This window comes from Mustela putorius, unplaced genomic scaffold (assembly GCF_011764305.1).
Source record: "Mustela putorius furo isolate JIRA1106 unplaced genomic scaffold, ASM1176430v1.1 tig00000083_pilon_pilon_pilon, whole genome shotgun sequence".
NCBI lineage: Eukaryota > Metazoa > Chordata > Mammalia > Carnivora > Mustelidae > Mustela > Mustela putorius.
In genome coordinates this window covers 15584003-15602152 of record NW_025421273.1, presented here as the reverse complement: position 1 = coordinate 15602152, position 18150 = coordinate 15584003, and the positions used below count along the sequence as shown (strand labels likewise).

The following is an 18150-nucleotide window of genomic DNA, read 5'->3' as shown; positions in this document are numbered from 1 at the left end:
ACACACACACCAGGCCAGAGCAGCAGCCTCGCCCCTGCAGGACAAGGTCTGTCTGGTGCCCATGTTCTGTCCTGCAGAACAGGAAAGGCCTCCATGACCGCAGTCCCTCAGACCTGGGGAAGATGGCAGCAGACATGGGGGTGATTTCAGAGCTCACCGTCATTTCCCTGCTGTCCTGCCAGCTCTGAGGCTCACGGTCCCTCCCCAGTCTAGAAACCTGGCAGCAGGTTCTTCTGTTCAAACCAGCTTGGGAACCCTGGACCATGGGCTCAGGCAGCCATGTTCTGGACCCGTCCTCCCTTTAGGCCTGGATGGAGCGGTCCTCAGAGAGGACCTGCTAGCAGACTCGAGCCTGTGGAACACCTGAGCAGTGACAGACCCAAGCAGGCAATGGTGGCGTGTCACTCTGTGCCATGTGCCTGAAGACGCTTCATTTGGAATCCAAAGAATCCAAATTATTTCCTTCTAAATGAAAATGAGACCTTCCTCCTTGTGTCGCTGAGGGCTCGCCTCTGGCTCCATTTAGCAGGAACACCATTGTAAGGTGACTTCAACCAATAAGATGTTCTTTCTCACATGGAAAAGTCAACTGATCAGGGAAATATAGTAGGATTGCCCTGCCTTGGGGAGGCCTCCTTAGAGATTTGTGGTCATGGATTAGAAGTGAGGCTGGCACAGATAACAGGAGTTGGCAAAAGAAAGAAAGAAAGAAAGAAAGAGAGGGGAGTCGTTTCCCAGACAGAGGGCACCCAAGACTGGCATGGGCAGAAGAGACAGGAGAGATGGCGGCTGTGGGGGGGCGCTGTGGGCATGGGGTCAGACCTGTGGTTCTGGTCTTGCATCCCTCCCTGAACTGATCCCCACACGCCCAGGGCCCCCAAATGCTGGTAGGCTAGCTCGCACCTTCCATATGCAAGGATCCCGGTGGTGGGCCTGGCTACATCCCACCAGGATGCTGTCTGAGCACCACGTTGACCTCTCCACATCCAAGTTCATTTCTGCTCCACAGTGAACGTGGCCAGAGAGCCACGTCACACCCACCACAGCCCTCCCTGCTGCAGTTTCTCATCTGTACGTGTCTGTGAGAGCTCCATTCAAGAGGTGGTTTCCCCAAAGCCAAGAGTTTCCCTTTTAAACCAAGGGAAAAAGTCGGACTTGTTTGTCCCCTGTGGTGGCAGCATCTGCCATGTCGGTACATGAGCCATGGGAACGTAATCTTCCTACCACATCTGCCGGTGACCGGTGGCCTGACTGGGGAGGGGATGACAAGATGCTGAGCTGGACTTGCCTTCATGCTTGCTGGGGTCATGTGGCCCCAGGTGGCCTCCAGTGGCTGTCGGCTTTCCTTCTCCATAGGGTTGTTGCAGACGTGATTAGTTAACATGAGGTCCTATTGGAGGAGAGGGCCATCATCCCTCCTCCAATATGCCTCCAAAGCCACAATGATATGGAGGCAGGAATGCCAGGGATGGCCAGCAGCCACCAGAAGCTGGGAGAGTGGCTTGGACCAGATTCTGCCTCAGCCTCCAGGAGGAACCAACCCGGCCACCACCTTGAGTTCAGACTTCTGGCCTCCAGAATCAAGAGACAATACAATTCTGCTGTTGTAAGCCCCACCCCCCAGATGGTGGTGATAAGTTATAGCTGCCGAACGAAATGGTACCACGTACTCTGAGCCAGAAACTGGCTGGTTAGCTAGCAGTCCTGGTGATCTGCATCTTAACCCACTCTTGGGGTCATTTGGACACCCCATGGTTTAAGATCTTCTGCTGAGAGAAATCAAGTGTGCCCAAATGGGGCCTCTTCCAGCGGGTTCTGAGCAGGTCACAGGAAACCCTATCTAAAACTGCAAACTTTCCAGCCTTCCGTCTCCCTTGCTGTGGGATAGGGACCTGCAGCTCTGACCCCTCGAGGGCTTAAGCATGCTCCGAAGGGCATCACGCCTGCATGGTTACTTGGCCTCTGTAAGACCCTCAGCGAGAATGAGCTCTGCAGCAGAGAAAAGTGTCCCTTTCCCCCATGCAATGAGGAAGTCGTCCTCAGCGTGCAGTACCCGGGGAATGCCAACGGGCATCAGCCATCCCAGCTCCAGTAGGAGATTCTCATTCAGTCCATTACCAGGAAGCTATCTTCTCAGACTGGACCCTGAGACACGGAAGCAGATCTAGTAGGACCGGTGCCCTCAGGAGGCTCACAGGTGGCAGGGGACATGCTGGGGTGCAGATGTACATGGACCACTGTTGAGACGTGGAGGACATGCCCTGGGTCTAACTTCTCTGGACCTCACGTTCTAAACGAGAGCAAAATTAAAATGAGCACTGCCTAATTTTCTAGAAACAAAGCTTATTGCTGGTTTCTGGTCTCAACAGACAGAAGGCTACCAGGCCAGATAGAATGTCTACTTCCCGGGACCAGGCCAGGGACTTGAAACCTTGGCAGCTGAGGCTCCCATTAGCTTGAGAAACACACTGTGGGTCCTGTCCTCCTATTTTAAGAGATGAGTGCAGTTTTTCCAAAAGATCTTTTCAATAGCCTGTGACAGAGTTTTCCAGAATCAGGAGGCCCTGGTGAGAGAGGAGTTTCAGGAGCTAGATTTTCTGTCCATGTCATCTCATAAAGAAACCAACAGACTTAAAATCACATTAAAGCAACATTTGGAGGCTCTGAGAATGTTATATTTAAAAATTAAATACTACATTTGCCATACTTAATAATACTATCAATAATAATAAGCAACATCGGTATATGATTCTATGGTTTGAGATCCCATTTCTTTAACCTGGATTTCTCAGCCTCAGTTCCATTGTCATTTGATGACGACTGACATCAGTGTTCTGATGCGGGGACCGTCCTGTGCATCATATGTTTACCAGCATCTGTGACCTCTACCCATAGATACTGGTATCCCCTCTATCATTGCGACGACCCAAACTGACCCCAGACATTGCCCGATATTCCCGTCACCCTGGTGAAGAGTCACTGCTTTGATCCTTCCTTTCCACACTTCCCGAGGTGCATTATTACTAAGATTCCCAGCGTCTGCAGCTCTGAACTGGAATATAAAGGACTTGGGATCTAATCTCCCATCTCCTAGATTCTGGGCTCTTTCTGCTGCATGTGCTTTCATCCAGCTGTTCAGCACGTGTTTACTCAGGGTCCAATACAAGGAGACACAGCTGGGAACAAGCCCCCCTGTTCTTTTTCTTTTCTTGTCTATTCTTTTTTTTTTTTTTTTAAGATATCACAAGTAGGGGGAGAGGCAGGCGGGGGTGAGGGAACGGGGGGGTGGGGGGAAGCAGGCTCCTTGCTGAGCAGAGAGCATGACACAGGGCTTGATCCCAGGACCCTGAGGTCGTGACCTGGCCCGAAGGCAGAGGCTTTAACCCACTGAGCCACCCAGGCAACCCCAAGCTCCCCTGTTCTCTCAGGGTTAGCACACTCAGTTAGCACAGGTTACCACACTCGGGTAGCATGAGCTTCAGGACCTGAAGGGAGGGGGTACTTCTGCAAGTGGTGTCTTCAGGGCGTCTCTCCAGGACATCCAGGTGGGGCAGTGGCTCGCACGGAACAGATGGCCATGAGGGCACACTCTTATTTGGGCATCTAGTCTATTCCATGCAGTATGTCCATCCGTCCTGTGAGCAGGTACTTTTACTCCTTCCCCATCCCATTATCGGTGAAGAAGGGCAGATTGAGGGCACCTGGCTAAGAGGTGGCAGGGCTGGGGTTCCATAGAGAGAATCAGGTTCCAGGGCCCAGGCACTAACTCAAAATGCAAAATGGCCTCTTGCCCCATACATTTGATGTTGAACAAGGGATTTCCACGAGCTGTATAGATATTGCCTGTCAGTGAACCTGGGCGTTACAGGTATAAGATGGCATGCATTCACATGACAGCAGTCTGTCCTCCTTACCCATCCTGAGACAGCACAAGAGCATCAAGCCACCACCAGGCTCAGCTGGGAATCAGAGTGGGATGCCTGGACTAAGGCATCAGAAGGATGAACAATCAAAATGTGTTGTGACCTCATCTGCCCAGGTTGCCTCCCTGGAGGACCCTGGGAGTAAGATAGGGACCCTCTGTTGTGGCCTGGAGCCACTGGGGGGATGGAGGTCAAGAAGCATGAAAGTATGATTCATTTCAAGCTCGGAAAGTGGATGAACGGGGCAGGCCCTGGTCCTGCTGCCCTCAGTGCCTGAGCAGGGGTCAGGGGTAGGCCCAGCCTCTCTGGTCTTGGGCTCAACATCATACCCTGGGCTGGCTTGGGTATCAGTGATCTTTGACTATACAAGGTTTGTGCCATTTGCAGAGTCCTTTAATGTCCCTCTTGTTTCTTCAGCAACCCATGGGGAGGGAAGAAAAGGGTTCTACCTGCATCTTTCAGATTAATCTGCAAATGAGGGACCTTCGCTGCTGGCACATTCCTTGGCCCCATTGCTAGAAAGAGGTGAAAGTCAAGGACCCTGCCTTCTGAAACAAGGCCAGCATATTTAGGTTCTCTCCAGTCTTTGAGATTCTGATCATATGGTCCAAACGTCATTTATAGGTGAGGATAGACAGGAAAGGGAGCCAACAAACAATTGAGAGCAACTCTATTCTAAACTCTGGAGTAAGGGGAGCACCTTACAGCCATCTGCTCATTCCATTCTCATCACGGTTCTATTCATAGGATTTCTCCTCCCATTTCACAGTTAGGGAAACTGATAAAAGCCTAACTGGGACTATAGTGGCCTCTCTGAATCTCAGAAGGTCTCGAAGCTTTACTGCCCACTGTGGCGGAGGGGAAGAGCCCAGGAGACTGTGTTAGGGAAGGCCAGGATTTCTGGGATCACTGCTCTGCAAGGAAGATGGTGCCATTCCAAAGCCCAAGAAAATGGCCAGGGAAAATCAGCTCAGTGACCTGGAACAGCAGGAGGAATTTCAGCCACGGATGAAGATGGCCTCGCGGGTGCTTGGATTGCAGAATCCTGATAGTTCCATGAAAACTTGAGAGTTCCATGAAAACTCAAGAGTCAAGGCCCTCTGCCAGTTCCATCAAGGGGGACTGAAGCCTGGTTGAAAAGGGGCTCCTTCTTACACTGTTGGTGGAAATGCAAGCTGGTGCAGCCACTTTGGAAAACAGTGTGGAGGCTCCTCAAGAAATTGAAAATAGAGCTACCCTATGACCTAGTAATTGCACTACTGGGCATTTACTCCAAAGATACAGGTGTAGTGAAAAGTAGGGCCATCTGTACCCCAATGTTTATAGCAGCAATGTCCATGATAGCCAAACTGTGGAAAGAGCTGAGATGCCCTTTAGCAAATGAATGGAGATATGGTCCATATGTACAATGGAATATTACTCAGCCATCAGAAAGGATGAATACCCAACTTTTGCAACAACATGGATGGGACTGGGGGAGATTATGCTCAGTGAGCTAAGTCAAGCAGAGAAAGTCAATTATCATATGGCTTCACTTACTTGTGGAGCATAAGGAATAACATGGAGGACTTTAGGAAAAAGAAAGGAAAAGTGAATTGGAGGATATAGGAGGGGGAGCTAAACCATGAGAGACTATGGACTCTGAGAAACAAACTGAGGGCTTTGGGGGAAATAGGTTAACCTAGTGGTGGGTATTAAGGAGGGGACATATTGCATGGAACACTGGGTGTAAACAATGAATCTTGGAACACTTCATCAAAAACTGATGATATACCATATGGTGACTAACATAACATAATAAAAAATAATAATTAAAAAAAGGGAGGGGCTCCTGATATTGACATGTTCCTCCCAGCCAGTGGAAGACCCAGGAAAATATAGCATGGCAGGTTTCCAGTGGGTTAAGGGGTGACATGCGATCCCTGACAAATAGCCCTGCGTCCATAAGACCCTATTTGTATTAGGAGTACAATGCTGTCACTGGTCTGCTCAGGCTTAGATTATTTAAATTCCTGTCATTTTTCCCCTTCAATCAGTTCTCTTTAGTAAGACAGAGGTACCTTATTTTGTATGGGAGTGCTTAGAGGCCTTATTAAATCCTTTATGAAATAGGACTGTGTAGGAGTTTGAAAATTATAAGTAGGATCTAATGGTCTGCTTTAAAGTAAATGCTGTTGTTTTAGTCCTGGTCTAATTTTCTCTCCATTACATCTACAAATATCATTACCAGCCAGTTAAATGAAATAATACTATCACTATGTGTGCATGTTGCAAACCTGTTATATGCCATGCATTTACATTTTATCTAAAATTAATCCTCACCACAACCTTGATTTGTAAATGCAGACATCTAGAGAGAAGTAGTCATTTGCCTGAGGTCAGCAGTCCGTGTTTTATAGACCTGGGGACCCACATAGGTTTCCACTATACTACTCTGGCTCTCGCCTTTAATTTTTTATTAAAATACCCAAGTGAAGCAAGGGAGAGCATTGCCTAGAATGTATGTTAAAAAAAAAGGAGTATAAACAGTAAGATGGTCTGAAATAAGTGCTTAAGGGTAACTGGCAACTTCTCTTAGGATCCTTAATGTTGATTTCCTCCACTTAATCCAGCTCCGGCCCTCTCCGAGGCTTCTTATGAAAAAGCCTCAGATTCTTTGCCTGAAATGCCTACTTTGTGGGTTGCACTGTGTCCCTTAGAGGGGTATAATGAACTCCTGGACTGCGCACCACCCCCATACTGTATTTGAATAGAGGTCTTTGCAGAAGTGATCAAATTAAGATGATGTTGAACCGGATGAGAGTGGACCATAAATCCAATCACTAGGGTCTCAATAAGGAGAGGGACATTGAAGACAGAGGCAAAGACTGGAGTGATGCAGCCACAGTCCAGGGTGTGGCCAGGATTACTGACAACCCCTGGAAGCTGGAAGAGACAAGGAAGGATTTTCCCCCAGAGCTCCGCTGACACCTTGAATTGCAGACTTCTGGCCTCCAGAACTTCGAGAGAATACATTTCACCCAGAAGCTGCTACTTCATCAGGCACCCCTGAGAAACACACACACCTTCCAGGGACTAATTGAGTTTCCACAACTGGCAGCCATGAACCCTGGATTCCTCCCAAATTTTAACCAAAATTTTAAGTATACCTATTAGTCGCAGAAAAGTTATTTTACAAATAGCGCAAAATAAATAAAAATTAGTGATTTCGAAAGGATGCACATTTGACACAAAAATAAATGAGTGATATTTTAATAAATTTAATAAATATCCACATATATCTCATTGCCTCACCTGAAAATACTGTGGCCCCGGAAGGTCACAGAGACAGATACCAGCATAAATGTTGCCTTCCCTGAACTGTCATGGCTGCAACGGATGGAGAGAAAAAGCTAATGGCCTAGGTAAAACAGGATTCACTGGGGGGCTTCTGTGGCCACAGGGAGGGCTGGGATGCACGGGGACTCCAAGGTCGCTGGGACCGAGGCCAGGACTCACTCCTTCCTTCTCTTGGCAACTTCTGTTTCTCTGCACTTTGAAGTCCTTTTCTTTTACTGTAAACCAGTCCTTTCCACACAGTGGAAGATACAGTGCAGAGAGTGCCATAGTCTCCCAGCTCTACCACCAAACTCAAGAAAGGAGATGAAAGAGGATGCGAAGGGGAAGGTTTTCCAGATCTCAAATTCTAGTATCTCAGGGAATGGCTCTGATTGGCCCAGCTTGGGTCAGGTGATATCTCCTGGACCAATCTGATCTGGCCATCAGAGGAGGACTCTGATTGGTACTGCTTGGGTCAAGCTCTTGCCTTACCCAATCAATGGAAAGGACCAGGAAGGTGAGGTCTATTAAAGGTGGCAGCTGCTGTCTGAACCCAGAACCACAAAGGCAAGATAATGGCAATGCTCTCCACTGAGGGGAATTGATAGTGTAGGGTTAATTGAGTCCAGGAGAGGAAATAAAAGGGGGGCATGACAGATACTGAAGTCTAGGGCAGATTAATAAAGAAGAAGCAGGTGGTCCCACTTGACTTCCCATCTGACCTCTTCTGGGCAGGTGAAACATGGTAACCATACATGGATGCGGGCAGGGAGGGTAGGGGGACAGACAGGGCTGGCTGCCCAAGCAGAGAGGTGAGCAGCCCCAAAGTGGACCCTGAACCCAGGCCCCTCAACCGTCAAAGAGTTCATTCTTGTCTGAAGACACAGGGTTTCCCTACAGGAACTCCACAGCTCTGAACTGCACTGATGCCATTATTCACCAACAGACCAGTGTCTGGACCTCCAGATCCTACACCCAGATCAATTCCCCAATCTCAGGGGCTTACAACAACAAAGATTTGTTTCTTACTCATGCTATATGTCTATAGCAGGCCATGAAGTGGGTGGGGGTTTGCTGCTCCCACATCACCATCATCCTCCTCACTCCAGAACCCAGCCTGAAACAGCATTTCTGTAGCATCACAGTGACAGAGGAAAGACACTTTGAGAGGGTCTAGCATCAGCCCTGCTCCAGCCTGTTGGTAGCATTTCTACTCAACCTCCTTGGCCAAAACTGGGGACACAGCCTGCCTAGCCCCAGGAGCCTGGAAGTGAGTTCCTGCCAGCTGCCGGGAAAACGGCAGATCCAACTGGTAAACACCATTAGTGACTGCCCATCCACAAGGCTGCCCATGCATGACTTTCTTGTGCACCCAAATCATTGAGGACCCAGAAAGTATCCCCTGAAACTCAGCTCAGATACAGATCAGCCTCACCTCTAAATCTAGAGAGAAATCTGATCATGCAGGCATGCAGGAAGAGACATGTGGCTGGGATGGCAGAAAGAGCCATCCTCCTTTCAAGTCTTGAAAGTCCTCCTTTCAAGCCTGGGCTTGGGTCTGAAGAGCTGTGTGACCCACCATCAGTTGCTCATCCTTTTGCTATCCCTTCTCATCCTCACTAGGGGCATTGTTAATTCTTCTCCAGAAGGTGGACATAGGCATTCAGCAAGGAGGTGTTGGAGAACACACTCAATACCTCTTAGTCCCCATCACTCAGAAACCTGAGACTGCATTCCCTTCCATTTTCCCCCAACGAGATCTGTTTGCAAAGTGGGGGAGAGAAGGAGAGGATAGTAAGATAATCCGCTACATTTTGCTGTATCATACCCGCGGTGTAGCGGGCTCCATCCGAAGACTCCCTCAAATACATTTGCTTTAGGCAACAGCAGATAAAACAGACAGAATTCTAATGCTTCTGGCTAAAGGATGTTATTGAATTTGTGAGATAAGAGTTGCATACAAGGTGATCTTCCCAGTAAGTGATGAGGTTTGAAAGTAGAACAGCCAGTTATACTGAGTCTTTACTTAAGGAAGAGCCTTTCCGGTCTTGTGTTTCATCGGTCAGAATCCCAGAGGAAATACTCCAAGGAGATGTTAGTTGAAAAGGCCCTCTGCCTGTCCCACTGCTCACACACAGGATAGTGCAGTGGACTGGGGCTTCAAGGAAGCCAGGAAGAGGGGGGAGAGGGAGACCATTGAGGGACAGGGCTACCTCAGCTAGAATAGTGACCTTCCAGTGTCCCCCTGCTCAAGGAGACTGTGCAGGGAGGTCCTGGGGAATAGATTCCCCAACTTGATTCCCCTTGCTCTTCTTGATCTCTGCAGGGATCCCCATTGACTAAGCAAGCTGAAGCCAAGGGCTTAAGAGCTCTGCCCCCCTTCCCCACCAAGTCAGATTCCCAGGCACCAAGCAGGGCTGAGTGAAGGTAAGAACAATGGGAGATGGTCAGCCCAGGGGGCTTCAAAGAACTGAAGAGAGAGAATTATTCTAGAAAACACACTAAAGGCCAAAGGGGAGCAGCTGTCACAAGCATATTTCTGTTTCATTTCTAAGTAGAAGAGTTTCTACACTTCTGAGCTATCTGCCACGCAGAGGGCTGTCTTAGGGGGGTGGGCAGCAATGTTTTGCTAAGAGTGGTCTCCTCTAGGGATGCTAGAAAAGGGATTCTTGCAGTGCACACACAAGTCTACACTTCAGTAGACACCTCCCAACCCTAACCGGATAACCTCTGCTCAGTTTGGCATGTGTGCTTCCAGAACTTTCCTGTACTTCAACTCTGGTTTTCATGAACCACAGAGAAGCAGTATACATAATAGCTAAGAGCACAGACTCTGGAGTCAGACTGGCTTGTTTTCAATACTGATCCTTGCTAGCTAGCGTTGCGACCTTGGACCTCACGCTAGCCCCTCAGTCTCCTGATCTGCAAACTAGGATGCAAATACTTACTTCCTAGGGTGGTTGTTAGAATAAGTGAGTTAACACATGTTAAGTACCTAAAAGCCTCTGCCACATAAGCAGCCCTATACAAGTGTTTGTTCATATAATTCATTATATACAAAATTATCAAACCATATCCATTAATTACTGTGTCAAACATTGTTTTGCCTTTATTTTTTTAATACACACACACAGAGAGAGAGAGGGGTAACAACCTATCCCAACTCCCTCAGCTACAAAAGAAAAAGCTCCATGTATGTTAACTCATGTAAATTTTTGCCCACAAGGGCCATGACTCACTAGTTTTGCAAATGGCAATCCAATTTTTGTCCAGCTAGGACACCCTGTTGCTTCATCTAATTACACCTGGCCTTTTCTCCCCCTTGGGGTGTTGACACAGAGTCTGCCAACATGGGAAAGCACCCTGCTAAATAAAGGGTGGGCATTTATTCCTTTATTGGCCCACCCATCCTTCTGGCATCTGCGGTTTGCGTACCTGCTGCAGGCTGGTTGCTGGCCTGGGTGCTGAAAACATAACAGATGCCATGCTGTGGCCCTCTTCCAGTAGATGAGAGACACACTGTAGATGAGAGACACAGTGGATTGGGAGACCTGGTTCCAGTCTCCAGTTCCATGCCCTGGTCTTCCCTGGCTTAAGGCCCCCTCTGCATCCCACCACAAATGCTGGGGAGTGGATTCTCTTGTGCTAAGCCTGTTGTCCTACTTCACCCACGTCTGGGTCCTGACCCTCAGCCATCCCATGTATATCCCATTTCAGCACCCTCTGCTCCTCCAGTTCTTCTGCTCTGACCTCATCCCCAACAAGGATGTGGCCTGAAGAGCCATTTCTGGGGAACTCCTTGCTGGGAGTCACTCATCAGAACTACTGCAGGTAGTTAAGTTTTACTTATTGATCCTCAGTTTCCCCATCTGCAAAAGGGGAATACCCCACACTGATCATCATCATAAAAATAGCTGCTCTTCGCCTGGGTGGCTCTGTCAGTTAAGCAACTGCCTCTGGCTCAGGTCATGGTCCCAGGGTCCTGGGATCAAGCCCGGGGTCAGGCACTCTGCTCAGCAGGGAATCTGCTTCTCACTCTGTTTGACACCCCCCCACCCCAACTCATGCACTATCTCTCAAATAAATACATGAATCTTTTTAAAAAAAAATAGTTGCCCTTTATAAAGTACCTGCTATGGAACAGACAGTCGGATAGCACACAGTGGTTCGTCTTCTCCCATCCCTGTGTTACAGGTGAGGAGAGAGAGGCTTGAAGTCGAGAGTGCCCAGCCATTCGGCCAGTGATGGTGAGGCTGGGCCTCTGACCTAACTCCCAGCCCTGCACTCTCCCACTGCACCACTTTGCCCCTCCATTCATGTTTCTACACCGCCAGGAAACATACATGGGGAGAGCCAGTGGAATGCTAGGAATAGGTGTGAAAGCACTTTATACTGACTACATTCATGAAAACCAGGCTCTCACATCAGAGGTCAGGCCTCACCTATAGAAAGTCCATAGCAGATGGATGTTGGTATTAAGCAGACTCACTCCATCCTGCGTGTGGGAAGTAGCTTGATTTGAAATGACTTTGATTGTTAATCATTTTATTTTACTCTTCTCAAATGTTATGCCTTTGAAAAAATGCCTCCAGCCAGATTTATTACAAATTTTAATGTGTGTCTTACTCTCCTTGGTCAAGGTTCGCTATCTCAAAATGCTTCCTTCTGGCATCTGATGGTAGAGTTCAGGAGGTTGATGGAACTCATGTCTGTCACTTGGAATCCTGGCCACAAAGCTGACAATTAATTTGATACGTTGCCTGAGAAAATTAAATGTTCCTGCCATTGCGGAGATAACCAGCCAATTTGCATCAGCAGACTACTAGGATATGCAAAATCCTTTTTCATTTCTTCCAGAGTTACAGATAACTGAGCTGTGGGCTTGTCACAGAAGTGAGCTCTCAGAGCCACAATCATAATGGTTTCATATCTCTGTCTTGGTTCACAGATTCCTATTTGAACAACATGAGCATTTCTAATTCCTTCAGAGCGTGAAAAAATCATTCCATGCTCTCTTCCCTCCAGGTCAGGATTGAATGGCACAGGAGCTGGTGGAAAGAGCAGGGAACTGGGGGAACGATAGCTCTGGGTTTGATAGCTAGTAAGTGGTAGACCCAGGGACAGAAAGAGCCTGGCTCTAAGCCTGGGCCCTTAGTGCTATACCATGCCACTCCCTTCCAGCAGAAGTTTTGTCACTGTTTTCTCTGTGTCCTGCTCTGCAGTCCCTTCCACTGTGAGCCAAAGGCAGTGCTGGTAGAAGAGGAGGGTACTGAATGGGTGGGTGGGTGAGTGGGTGGAAGGTGGAAAGACATTGATAAGCTGGGAGGGTGGTGGACGGATGGATGGATGGATGGATGAATGGTGGGTAGAACGGAAGCTAATGAATAGATGATAGTTGAAGGGTGGATGGGTGGATGGGAAATGGGGCTGAGTGAGGAGGTCAACAGATTGGTGTATAGTGAATAGATGAAGTGGACAAATGGATGGATAGGTGACTGGGTAGATAAGGAGCTAGGTCAAAAATAGGTGGATGGGTGGAGGATGTGTGAATGATGAATGGATGAGGTAGATGGATGGGTGTATATATGAAAGGTGGGTGGGAGGTAAATAGGTAAGTGAATGAAGAGTGGATAGATGGGCTGGGAGTAGGACAGTAGGGTGGACAGATAGAAGTGGGTGTATGGATGAATGGATGGATGGGGTAGATGAATGGGCAGACGGGTAAGTAGGTGGATGAACATATGGATAAGTAGGTGGATAATGGATGGTGAATGGTTGGTGGGTGAGTGGGGGCACATATATAGAGGGAAGTAGGAAGAATGCTGCCTTTGATGCCTCCCAGAACTGGGTTAAAATTTCAGCTCCATAGGCTATAGGTGGATGGATGGAAATTTAGAGAAAGGACCTTCTTTCTTCATTCAGCAACCTTGGTTCACACTGAATCTGATGATAGATTGCCAGGAGATGACCCATACCTCATTTAGTTGATGCTCTAGGGTGTAGTACTCATGGTCACAAAAAAATATGTATGGGACTTTGAAACTGCTAGTTCTACCAAAGTGTCTAAACCATCAGTTCAAGAAAGGATGCTGGTCCATGCTGCCATATTCTGCTCTACTCTCTGTGCCTTACCTCACTCCTGTCCCTTCATTTCAAATCCCTGTCCCTCCCTCATGCTACCCCCATTCCATACCAATCCTTAAAGTTCAGCTTAAATGCTGCCTCCTGCAGGAAGCCTTTCCTGACCTACTCAAGACTTCCAAATCCATCTCTTCCTCATCTGCTCCACTCTTTATTATGCAACTTTGGAAGCTATATTTTGTGTCAGAGAAGTACAAGAGTCTAGAGACAGTAATGCCATCTGTGCTATGTTTGAGCATTTCAAAGGAAATCCTAATGGGATTCACCTTTACCTTGTGATACACCCAGAGAATTATATGGCATTACAAATGTGAACCAAAGAGGATGTCCTACTTTGGAAGTACAGGTGTTTTCCATTTAGTTTTTTGACCATTTAAGTCTTCCCTAGTTATGATCTGATTTTCTTTCCAGAGGTGCCTGGAAGAGTGTCCCAGGTTAGAGGGGAGGACAGAGAAGAGATAAGGGAGAAAGTTTCCCAAGCAGCCCTGCCCAGGAAGTCCGACTACTCCCACCCCTCGCACTAGACTTTCCCTGCCTCCCCTGCTTTGTCCTCTGGATCCCAGCTTGCCCTCTGGGAGCTGACCCCTCCTCCACTAAGACGATGAATGTTAACCCTAACCTCCTTTCCCAGGTGTATTAACCTGGACAGCCACAAGCCTCGGGGCCAGAAGGACTGCACACCTGGTCCTTGCCCCTGCAGGTGGACAAAGGGTAGGAGGCAGTGGCCACCAAGTTGATGGTCTTCAAAATATTGTGTTGCTGCTGCTACTTTGCCATAACTCCAAAGACTCACTCATATGCTGACACTGTTGCAAACACTACACATACACACACATTCACACACACAGGTCCTGTGACCCGTCAAGGCCATGGACTGTGTTGTAGTCACTGGGGGGCATCCATACTGCCCTGTGTCAGGCATTAGGTCTGCACTCTTTGATAGAACCTCCTAATGTGAAAAGTAAATTCAGGCTGAAACGTGCATCTTTCAGAACAAGGAGAATGGTGGCAATCTTAGTATTTCCAGCCCTGTAGTAGATAATTTACACACATTCTCTCTGATCCCCTTAGCTTCCTCCAAGTGAATGGCAGAATCCCAGGTTTAGATAGGGAAGCCAAGGCCTGGAATTTAGCAGCCTGACCAATGGTGCCTGAGAAGCAAGTACAGAGAGCTATGTTCTTCCTCCCTAAATGTCTCCATTCTATTTTTTGCCTGTACCATACACGCAGTGACAGCTGTGGGATACTGCGTGAACCTGAACTTGCAGGTCACAAGGAGAAGGATGTTGACATCTTAGATCATGTGGAGGGTGACCAGGAGGCCAGCTATGAAGAAATGCAATCTTTAAAATCATGCTCCCTTAACAGTCTGTCATGGGCCATTTTGTAAGGCTGGGCGCTCATCCGTTCGGATATTTATTTGACAGGCAGTTTGATTAGTGTCCATTGTCCCATTTAGAGAGTAAGCTCCATGAGGAAAGAGAAGATGACTACTGTGCTGGCCAGGATTTCCCCTGCTCCCTGGCAGGATAGCTGGTACATCAGTGGACGTTCAATACATACACATGAATGAATGCTGCATAGGACTCATCACCTACACTGACACTGTGAATTACACGTGTGATCTATAAACTTCCCAGGGAGTTATAAGGCAGGAATTATTTTCTCCATTTTACAGATGGGGAAACAGAGGCTCTGTATTTAACACAGGAGTGCACCTGACCCAGGCTTGGACCCCAGGCCTGCATGGCTCTAGGGCAACACACTCTGGCCCGGGGAAGGTACGGACTGAGGACTTCCCAGTTGCCCTGTTTGCACAAATGTATCTGCAGGCCATCCCGCTGCCCTCTACTCCACGTCACCATCTCAGGTCTGTGCTGTGTTTGTTTGCAGGCTGAGGAGGCAGCAGGGACAGAGCGGCCAGCTCATGGACACAGAAGGCCGGGCTGGGAGCCAGACCCAGGGCAAGCTCCAGGATGGACGCAACAACAACATTCTGGCCCACGCCTGCTCCCGTGGCTGCAGCAGCTAAGCCACCACCTGCGGCCACCTGACGGGACTGCACACATCTCTGTCCTGCCCACTGGAAGCCCCTCTCTGTGCCACAATGGCCCCTGTCTCACCCCTGATGACATCAGATGCAGAGAGACAGCCTTGAACTTGAGCTGAGAAGGCCAGGTTCCTGTCCCAGGTGCCTGACTGCTTCTCTGAGTGACTTTGGACAACCTTGCCCTTCCTGTGCCTGTTTTCTGCATCTGCCAAAGGGGTTAAAACAGCTCTTTGTCCCACCTAAAACTACAAGGTTATTGGGAAAAACCAAATGGTTAGCAGACATGGAAAACCTGTGATGTTTCTGAAATTGTTTACACAGGCAAAATACAACCTTGGTGTCTGAAGTGTACTCCTGTCCCATAAAGCAATTAGACCATCCCAACTTTACAGTTTGGACCATCACGGCTTGTCACACAGTACTTTTGAAAATGCAACCCAGTGTCAAAATAAATATCTCTGTTCCTGCCCGTCCAATGGGAACACCATTCCCAAATCCTGGAGCAAAACCTAACGTGTATTCACTTGCCTCTCTGCCAGGCCAGTCTTTCTGACCCTGGAAGAGGGCATGACCTGCACACCAGCCTGGTCCCCTGGGTCTCAATGCTGCAGGTACACGTCTGCCCTTAATCACAGAAGACTGCCTCCCACCTATAATTTCAGCAGCTCCCCACCCCACCCCACACCCTACACCGGGATGCCCTTCGGAAGGTGAAGTCACTGACCGTCAGTTGCTCCTATCAAGTGCCATCAGAGTTTCTCCCCAAACTGAGTCCTACAGCCAAATTTTGAGTCCCCATCCACCTTCTAGGTGTTTTTCCTTCAAAGGGTGTGAAGTGGTCTCCTCAGCATTGTCTTAAAGAGGGTCCCCAAATGCCATTGATGAGGTGGTCCTGTATTGACAGAGAAGTATGGGTGACTAGAAAGTTCACTCTAGAAGGACAGTGGACTCACACAAGGAACAGACTGCCGTAGGACCTGTTGGGGGAGCACTCGGCCTCATTGAATGGGGAGAAACTGTAGCGCCAGGGACAGAGCTCAGATGTAGTCAGTCTCCTCCAGAAATCCAGCCCTGCTGTTTACTAACCAGAAGACCTTAGGCAAAACTGCACAATCACTTATGTGTCATTTCCTTGTTTTCAAGCGGTGATGATAAAACCAGCCTTGCAGGGTTGTTGTAGGGCTCAATGGCATCCGGCGCATGGCGCACCCAGCATGCACCGCTCACTGAATGGTAACCACATTTTTTGGGCATCACTGTCATCGTCTGGAGAAACTTTGCTATGTCACTCATTTGGCAGGTCGCTTTCTATAGAAATAAGCTTGGTGTTTAGAACCCCTTGAACTTTTCTTCTGGAGTCTTTGAACTCTGTCTATCCCTGTTCAAAGTTCAGGTGTGTTTTTATTTTTTCTTAACAACTTCCGGTTTTTACTTTTTACATCAGGAATCAATGCTTGGGGCTGTCGACATCGTCTCCTGGGTATATTAAGAGATGTTTTAATGGACGGTGTGGTTTTATATTTTTATTTTAAAAACAAGAAACAATCATTATTTTCCTCCTTCAAACCAAGCCTATTTCTCAGTTATGTTGCCCACGTAAGTCTACTTGTCTTGCACACTTGTCACTCTCTGTCCCCCATTGGCACTGTCCTGTTCCCTCCAGGAAATCACAGGGCTGCTCCTCTCTTCACTGTGACCCGGGCAGCATGTCAGATTTCTTGCCGGGCTGAATTCATGAAGTAGGGGGCAAGAGCTGGAAGCAGCCCAAGAGATGCTGGACTTCCTGGCTGTGTTTAAGTCAATTGTTGTTTCTTGTTAGAATAAAACTATTTCTTGGACATTCCTTCTTATAACTTTGTTCTTATTTGCGGTTGGGTGGGATGGGCAGTGTGCCTCTGAGTCAAAAGGCTCAAACTGAATTAGAAACATAAAGATTGGAGGGGAAGGATCCCAAGTCGGTGATGTGTTTATTTTCATGGGAAGGATCCCAAGTTGGTGATGTGTTTATTTTCCTCACAGAATACAACCAAACTTGTCAATTCAAGGCTCCATCCAACTCGATCACAATTTATATTATTATTATTCATCATAATGATTATTTTACACTAGAAATCTGTGATCTATTCGTTAGGGGGAAAACGAGAATTTTTCACCTAGAGGAAAACATTCTTAAAATGTCAAATTCCCCCTCAGACGTTTATACGGCACACGTGTGGGTATAACCAGCATTTGCTTTATAACAGACTTCTCGATTTCCTGCCTCCTGCCTTTGCCCACCCTGTCATCCCTACCTGGGATGCCTTTCAACTCCCATCTTTGCACATCAAAATACATATCTCTTAAGGGTCAGTTCCACCTCTTCCATGATGCCTTCTGGTCTCCTGGCAGCACTAAACCAAGCCAGACATAATCTCATCCACATACTTGCTCATGCAGTTTCTATCACTATCTCTTGGCTCTGATGGCTGTTAACTGCACAATAGGGCTACTTTTGCCCATGGATCATCCTCCATGCCTTCAAGCCCTTAAGAGATGCCAGGTCCTCTTCAGGGCTATGTCTGTACCCACCCTCCGTATTCTAGTCCCAACACTACCTGGTTCATAAGAGGTAATCAATAATTTTGGAATGAATAAGAGTGAGCCCAACACAAATTGGGGTGGGCTGTGTGAAGCTTGCTTTTGGCAGCCTCCTGTCTCCAGTCTGGCCCCACTGCCACT

General features: G+C 48.0%; 1 protein-coding gene across 2 annotated transcripts in view; it reads left to right on the top strand.

Annotated features, from left to right (window-relative positions):
- The window catches only part of STK32B (serine/threonine kinase 32B), a 400430-nt gene extending 383160 nt beyond the window's left edge, over positions 1–17270 (top strand). For both annotated transcript variants that reach the window (XM_004770541.3, XM_004770542.2), the window contains one exon: positions 15276–17270. In XM_004770541.3, the coding sequence (XP_004770598.1) occupies positions 15276–15414 (139 nt within the window). In that variant the 3' untranslated portion in view covers positions 15415–17270. The remainder of the gene's footprint in view (positions 1–15275) is intronic.
- Positions 17271–18150: the final 880 nt, after the last annotated feature.